The sequence below is a fragment of the Cuculus canorus genome, chromosome 4 (genome assembly GCF_017976375.1).
Source record: "Cuculus canorus isolate bCucCan1 chromosome 4, bCucCan1.pri, whole genome shotgun sequence".
Lineage (NCBI taxonomy): Eukaryota > Metazoa > Chordata > Aves > Cuculiformes > Cuculidae > Cuculus > Cuculus canorus.
The window spans coordinates 64905831-64914311 of NC_071404.1; the positions used below are offsets into that span (position 1 = coordinate 64905831).

The following is an 8481-nucleotide window of genomic DNA, read 5'->3' on the forward strand; positions in this document are numbered from 1 at the left end:
AGGATACATATGGCATGTCTACAAAAGCTTTTTGATTCCTAGCCTGTTTTCAGGAGTTACTTTAGATATTAGTTAAAATTGCTTTGTGTTGAAAATGTCCATTGTGTTTGGTAGAGTCAGGCTAAAAAAGTGACTGTAAGCTGAGGTGGCGGTACAGAAGCAGGATGTGAAGCAGTTACCAGCTGTCTTGGCATACCAGCCGAGTGCTTTTCACCTGTGACTGACTTACTCAGCTGGCACAGAGCTTTCTTTTCACCCTTGGGGCTTTTCTTCCATTTGATTCAATCCTTTCTCCACCCCTAATTGTTGAAGTGTCACTGTTACATCTCTTTATTCAATCCATTACTCAAGATTTTTCAGACACCTGAACTTTTTACCCAATGACTCTTACTAAATTGGCATTTAAAGTTGACCCTGTGTTTTCCAAAAGGGACAGGTCATTGTCACTAGAACATTAGCATTTCCCTTCCCCAACATCAGTAAAACTATTGTTTTGCCATCAATAAAAGGCTCTGACTTGCAATTGCTCCATGCCTGCTTACCTTCCAATCAGTATTTCTGTAACTGTTAGCATAAATACATGAGCTGTTGCTTTGAATTAGTCTTGCAGCGCTGTTACATGCTTCTCTTTTATTTCATTTTTTTCTGTACAGCGGAACAAAACAATGCTTTGAAACAAAAACATTCAGGAAGTTTACATTGGTTTATATTTATTTAAAAAAAATATTTAAACACTTTTGTATTTCACCTGTGTATTATTAACTACAAATCAAATAGAGCTCATCACTTCGAAGAGGTTCACAAGTACAAAACAGCTCCTTCTGGCATCTTCACATCCTCCTCTTCTGTGTGCTTATGTACAATACTGTGAAAAGGAGAAAGCAGCACACATAAGAGGGCTCTGGTAAATAACACACAAACATCTTTATTTAAGACATCATATTTCTATGGCTCTTAAAACAACAGTGTAATAAATCCTATTTAGCATGAACAAAGTCAGAAAACTTAACTCTGGGTTTCAGGAAATTGTATCAAATTTACTGAACCAAAGTAATACATAATGTGTATTTATTATATTTGTAGCCAAACTACACTCCGGCAGATTTAGGCTGAACGGAGGGAGTATAAATCCAGCTGCCCCGCAGCGCTACTCAAGGGAGTATGAGAGGGTTTCCAAGCAGCAGAATTACACGTGTCAGACACTAATGCTATGATCTTTTAGCAAAAGCTGGAAATAGCAAGCACTTAAGGCAAAGCTAATAATTACCTATGAAGCAGCAGACATCTTTCACCTGCTCGGCTGCTGGTATCCCCAGAACAGATCCATGCACAATATGAAACTGCATTTTGCTCCTAAACCTGGGATCTCTTCAGTTCTCCAAGACTGTTTTTCAGCCTCCTGGCTCTCATCCATTTGTTTTAACTTTTATAACAGATTCTTATTTCCGTAATTGATTCCCCAGCTGTAATGTCACTACACTCCTTAGCACAATAATAATCAAAATTCCTCACAAAAATCATTTGGCCTCATTCAAGAATTACTTCTCCTCCTAAAACACTCTTTCATACTGGTGCCACAATCTCTTTAACTCTTTCTGTAACATGAAATCCAGTTATTGTTTCTTTTTATTCCATCCCTCCTTCCTGCCCTCCATTATCTTTTCAAGTAACTTGGTCAAACTCTGCTTCGTTTAACTTCTCTACAAGTTTCTTCGCATCTGACTTGCAAACCTTTTCTATTTTTAAATATTCTTTTCCCTGGCATATCCTGCTATTACAGCCTAACTGATACCATAGGGTCATTTCAGGAGCCTGGGATTGTCCTTGAGGTGCACTAAAATCCACCTTCTGCACTGGGATATTTAAAGGCTCACTAGTAAAGTACAAGTCATTTATTTTGACTGGTGGCAAAATCTTTACTCATAAAGACGAATATAGGCTCCAGTGCTAATTAACAGCATTCAGTCAGGTCTGAGCAATTGCATCACAAGAAAATATTACAGTGTCATCCATATCTGTCCTGTATCATAAATTAATGCTGTAGTTCGCCTAGCAAAACACAGACTTCTATAGAGCAGAGGCCACCTAAGCAGGCAGCAAGTGCAAAAGAGTAAACCTGTCAAATGACAAGAAATAAGCTCTAAGGCAGGCTAGAAAAGAGCATGCTTCTCTAAATGAACTTCAAGGTCAGAAGAAAAGAGGGCCACAGGAATGCAGAAAAGCACAGGCATTAAAAATTCGAACTGTAAAAAGTAAATATGTTAAGGTTTCTAAGAGAGCCTAAAACTAGTATTCTTAAAGGCACCTTCCTTACACCTCAGCCGTTCCTCAAATAAAGAACTAAATATCGAAACACAATCTTCTAATAAGCAGTAACATAAGAAGGAGTTACCATTATTTCCTCGGATAAATGCATCTCCATACTTGTTCTTTAATTGTCCATTTACGTATTCTTCAGTCTGTTCCAGAGCTATATTCATATACCCATCCAGGCAAGCCAGGACACCTGGAGACAGTGATAGTTTAAAAGTGAATCAGCTTAAGCTTATCTTAAAATAAACAAAAAGGCATTGTGTTTCAATAGGACTGAAAAAGCCTGCATCTTCCTAACAAACGGAAAAACCCAGGCTTGGCCAGATGGGTCAGTAGATCAGAGTACTCTTCAAAGAATTAAGCTGGGAGTGAGGAACCCCGGGCACTCTACTAGCAACTTAATCAGGTGACGCAAGAGTAGGGGAAAGGAGTTACACTAAGGCATGACTTTCGATTGATAATTTCACTTAATCAGGTGACGCAAGAGTAGGGGAAAGGAGTTACACTAAGGCATGACTTTCGATTGATAATTTCATCATTGAAAGCTTAACTTGTCCCTTCTCACAGGTTTTAAGCCACACATCCAAAAAGAACCAGTGACACTAAATGTAACTGGATAAGCTAAGGATAAAGCTTTGTAAATTGACATTTCATTAAAACTTGTGAAGGACATAGATGGAAAACAATAGGACACCATACTTCAACACAGGACACCATACACAGTCTTTCATATCTATCTTCATGCTTACAGATCTAGGGGAACATTGGCTGCAAGTCTCTGCTTTGATGTAAACGAAATTCTACCATGTTTCCAACAGGCTAAGGGTGTTCAAATGAGACTGAAATCTTCCCACGCAAATATACTTTCACTGTTTAATTAACACAACTCGGGGAAATATCTCTGCCATTTGTAGTATCAGATATTCTTTTGATCAGGGAAATATGCATTTGAGTAGCACTGCTTTTACACAAGTATTTGTGTTCTCACCTCTCATAGCCCCTCTTGAAGGCTGTACCTCGTTCACACAGTATTTCCTGTGTGCTGGCAGCATGATGGCATTTTTTTATTCAAAAGCACTCTCTGGCATCTGCACCCACCCTTAAGATCATAGTCATGGTCCTCTACAAACTTAACTCACCTGATCAGCAAAGAAACTATTGATGTAAGGAACTGAATGTGCGTATTAACAGATGTGAAGAATTGGGCAGAGTGCAATCCAATTTGTTACTCGTGCACATAAAACAACTTGTACAAACCTGTATTAATTATCCCCATCTTGCATGTGTGTTTTCCTGACTTCATCCTTGCACACAGAGACAATATTACTAAAACTTTTTTTTTAACTCTGTTTGAAAACCACCTGATTTATTTACCTGGCACTAAAATACAACGTATTTGCTGTACTGAAGGAGAAGGAGAGAACTCCAGTCTGAGAACCCACCTCTAGAACCCATTCTCACTTTTCAGGAGTGTTATGGTACTATCTTCCATTAAATAATTAGGAATTTAAGTTCTCCTGCCAACTTAAAATGGTTTGATGATTATTATTTTCCTTTACGTTTTTATTTCCTGTTCCCACACATAGGAAAAACTGACTAATCATAAAGTGTTACTAAATGCACCAAAAAAACCCCAAACCAAAATGTCAGTACTCTTTTGATCCAGTAGTGCTCTGTGTGACAAAATCTTTGTTCAAAATTGATATTGGACAGTGTAAATTTTCTTAAGCTATCACTCAGTAGGCCATAAACACAGTATTTTCAAACTCTTTTATTCCTAGAGTGCATTCATGGCTGTTTCATTCTCTTCCTCCTTTTCTTTCTGTTTGTTCTCAGGCCACTAATGGCATTAAATATTGTCACTGCCCGTCCTGGCTGGTATTTTATCTATCTGTAGGTATGTTTCAATGTACATATCCATCCCTACACACAGAAATCACACCTTAAGTTATCACTGATTACTTTCCTAGGGCTTCTTCTCTTAAAAGTGCCCAGCACTTGGCAGCAAATAAGACTTTTACAGTTACACATGAACACATGGAGGTACAGACAAAAAATTAGCAACACAGCCCATATGAAAAACCATATGAAGAACCTAGACAGAACTACAACAAAAACCTGAGATGCTGGCTTATTGATGTCTGGCTTTTGTGAATGTTGGTCAGAGTTCTGTAGAGAACAAATCACGTGTGTATTTTTCAAATGAGAAGAGCATACAGGTTTTTAACCACAGGATCACATCAAGTGAGGAAGAAGGAAAGCACAGGGAAATAAGGAAGGGTGGGGAATACAGTAAGAAATAAGGATGCTCAAAGGAACTATGGTTCTTTTCTGGTAGGTGTGATAGTAGGGACGTTAAACTAGCTTTATTGAGGGGAAAGCAGAGTCATTTATCTGCAGCAGTTACAAATGGATCTTACCAAGCAGAAGGTACAAATGTTCTCTGAGAAAATAGAAAGTGTGTATCCAAAACCTAAATCTAGTTTGGCCCTGCCTTGTAGGCACCTTTAGGTAACTAGGATTTGCTTTAATTGACTTTAATGAGCAGTCACTACATTCTCCTGCAAGAAAGAATTTATAGAGGCCAGAGATTGTCACTGATGACAAACAGTGAAATTTTTAAGCCACCAACCTCACCTGAAGTGCCCAGACAATGTGGTTCTCAAAGAAATGATGGGTCACAAATTTCCTCAGCTAAGAGACACTAAAGAGGAACAGGAAGGGATAAGAAGGCACTGCTTCCTCTGTCAGTGAGCTATAACAATTTTGAACTGTCATATACAAGGATCCCTTGACACAGCACAAACAAGTCTCCTCTCACAAGTGCCAAGCTAAGCCAATTGAATTAAACCTATCTGAAGCAGTGATCTGTAGCAGTACCATGATTTTTAAATAACTCCAGAATAAAATGTCTAAATTATGCACAGTAAGAGATGTATGACAGTTTTAAGCTTGGACACTACTAAAGAAAATGGACAGGCAGATAAGTCTTATTGTAATGGGAGTCAGACCAGGATGTCTCAATGAAGCCTGATGTACTGTTTAAAAAAAATCCTATAATCCTATATGCAGTACGAGAAGGTACACAGACAGGCTAAGGAGTTCTGGAATAAAACTGATGGACTGTGTCAAAATGAACCGGGCATATAACGGCAAATGCCACACTAAGTTTTCTCCTGTATTCCCAGAAGTCCTGATCCAACACATGTCTAGGCAGTTGTTTAACCACGAACATAAACTTTTTCATCCCTCGTGTAAGAGTACCCTTATGACTGATGGCAGAATTTTCTGTTGAAAGCTTTTCTAGACGAAGGTCTACACTAGGAACTGGAGAATAGGAAGATGAAAAAAAAGTAGTTCCAACAAGGGTAGATATCAGACCACTGAAAAGGGGACTGCTGGGCCATTTCAGGAATTGTAATTCCAGTCAATCTTTACAAAAGTCAGTTTAGAAACTCTGAATCATCCTGAAACATAAGTTTAACCATCTGTGACTAAGGACACTAACAATTTAGGTGAGTAAATTTAACCTCGAGATCCACTGTAGACCTCCCTTTCATCAGTTTCTCCAGAGTTGAATTTCTGTTTTTCATGTCACTGTTCTGAGATCTGTATTCATAAACTCTAATATAGTGGATCACGCTGCTTTGCTTTTCAAAAGCAAAGCATCTGTTCCAGCCTTCCTAAACAATTACTTTACTCAGTGTGAGAGGCAGATGGAGAACTTACCTCGATAATCAACTCCAGAATTTAATTTTACCACAACGGGCCTTCCAATGATTTGTTTTAGAAAGTCACTAGGGGTTTGCTTCCGCAGACTCATCTTGATTTTTCTCTGGTAAGCTGGGAAGAGAAGTTGAAGAAAACATTTGGATAAGCAACGCAGTCTCATATGGTCTTTAAACACTCAACAGAGAGAAGCAGTCCCTTGATGCTTAATACTTTCAGTGGGAGACAATATCAATGATATCATAGAATAGTTTGGGTTGGAAGGGACCTTAAAGATCATCCAGCTCCAACCCCCCTACAATGGGCAGAGACACCTCCCACCAGATCAGGCTGCTCAAGGCCCCATCCAACCTGGCCTTGAACACTTCCAGGGATGGGGCATCCACAACTTTGCTGGGCAACTTGTACCAGTGCCTCACCACCCCCATCGTGAAGAAATTCCTCCTTATGTCTAGTCTAAATAAGCAAAACCTGAAAGGTGGAGGCAAAGAGACAGAGCTCCTAGAGCCACCGCATTAAACTTTCTCTTTGGCATTTTTGTAACTCCTGAAAATATTAATAAGAATCCTCGTTTGCTCTCCATCTTGTTAACTTCCAATTGAGCCAGCGGCAATGCCTCTGCTGAAACGACTTTACAGAAACTAAAGAGAGAAGTCATAGTAAGTGGTTCATAACTTTAGGGGTTGGGGAGAAGCCACTATGTGCTCTGTACATAGAATCATAGAATAGTTAGGGTTGGAAGGGACCTTAAAGATCATCCAGTTCCACCCCCCTGCTCCCTGCCATACATACAAGTCTGAAAAAGCAAGAGAATGATTTTTATCTCTGTTCGCAAATACGAGCAAAGAACAAATTACGAGCAAAGAACAAATCTGAAAGGACGCCTTGAAGTGAAACAGCTAATTCAGGCTAAGCTTAGAATTAAGGCTTGCGATTAAGTCATATGGAGGCCCGAAAAGATGCTGCGATTTAAAAACTGACGTTGCAGCGCACACCCCCGCTCCGATACGAGAACCCCCCTCAGCCAGCACGGCTCAACTTGTGCTTTTAGGCCATTTAGTCAAAACTACAGCTGCTCTGCTTTTCCAATCCATGGGAAAACAGCGCCAGGGCCGAGTCCCAGCTCGCCAAGGCCAGCTCCTGGCCGCACGGCAAGGATGGGGACACCGACACTGGTGTCTCTGCCAGCACGCCCGGAGCCCCCGTGGGGCTGAGCAGCGCGGCTCTTCCCAGCCTGAGCTTTTATTTTTCCCGGGAAACACGCCCATTCCCACCCTCCCCGGCAGCAAACGCGCTCCGGTTTTAGGCGGCTGCTCAAACTGAGCCGAAACGGCACGAAACGCGCTCCGTGGTGGGGGCGTTCCTGCTAGGAACCCACGCTGCAAACGCGAAGCTTTGCAGCCGGTGGCTTAAAACCCGGGGAAAAACGAGGAGAAGGAGGAGGAGGAGCAGGAGCATCACCGGCCCCGGGGGCACCGCTCACCCCTGCAGCCACGCCGCGCGCCGCCCACGTGACCGGGCAAGGCTCGCTCCTCTGACCTCCCTTCCCACCCCGGCCCCGCCGCGCGCCCTCGCCCACGTGACCGGGCAGCGCTCGCTCCTCTGACTCCCGCCCCGGAGCCACCGCGCGCCCCGACCCACGTGACCAGCAAGCGCTCGCTTTCCATTACCCCGGTGCCGCCGCGTGCCCCCGCCCACGTGACCGGGCAGCGCTTGCTTCCCTGACCCTGGTTCTCGCTCGCTCAACCCACCTGCCCGTCCGACCCCCTTCCCGTCGCTCGCGCCCAATCGCCCCCGCCGCTACGGCGCGCCGGCAGGGCCAAACCGCGCCGGAACTCGCGAAAGGGCGGCGCGCGGCGAGGCGAGGTTCCCGCCCCTCGGGGGGCAGCGCTTCGAACCCCTGAGGTCGGAGAGGGTTCTGGCATCGCCGGGTCGCTGTGAAAGCTGGTGGCTACTGTGACTCCTAGATCCCGTCAGGCTTGTGAACAGGCTGCCTGGCTCCTCGTTAGAATGCCATGGAAGGGATCCACGATCCCACGTGGATGGTCGAGCCCAGGTGCTGTCCCTGCCCAGGACAACCCCAAGTGGACACGGGTAAACCGACAGATGTGATCTATCTAGATTTCTGTAAAGCCTTTGACATGGTCCCCCATAACATCCTTCTCTCTAAACTGAAAAGATACGGATTTGATGGGTGGACAGTACAGTGGATAAGAAACTGGTTGGATGGTCATATTCAGAGAGTAGTGGACAATGGCTCAAAGTCCAGATGGAGATCTGGGACAAGTGGTGTCCCTCGGGTGTCCGTACTGGGACCAGTGCTGTTCAATATCTTTATCAATGATATTCAAAGCGAGATTGAGTTGCACCCTCGGAAAGTTTGCAGATGGCACCAAGCTCAGTGGTGGCAGTTGACACACCTGAAGGACAGGATGTCAT

General features: G+C 43.1%; 1 protein-coding gene across 2 annotated transcripts; it reads right to left on the reverse strand.

Annotated features, from left to right (window-relative positions):
* Positions 1–597: 597 nt before the first annotated feature.
* Positions 598–7887, reverse strand: LSM6 (LSM6 homolog, U6 small nuclear RNA and mRNA degradation associated). Of its 2 annotated transcripts, none has more exons than XM_054066440.1 (4): positions 7794–7887; positions 6043–6156; positions 2393–2506; positions 598–865 (listed from the first exon to the last, which is right to left on the reverse strand). In XM_054066440.1, the coding sequence occupies exons 2-4, from the start codon at positions 6134–6136 to the stop codon at positions 831–833; spliced, it is 243 nt and encodes an 80-aa protein (XP_053922415.1). In that variant the 5' UTR covers positions 6137–6156; positions 7794–7887; the 3' UTR covers positions 598–830. The 2 variants fall into 2 exon arrangements, with proteins under 2 accessions (XP_053922415.1, XP_053922416.1); XM_054066441.1 differs by lacking the exon at positions 7794–7887 and adding an exon at positions 7526–7648.
* Positions 7888–8481: the final 594 nt, after the last annotated feature.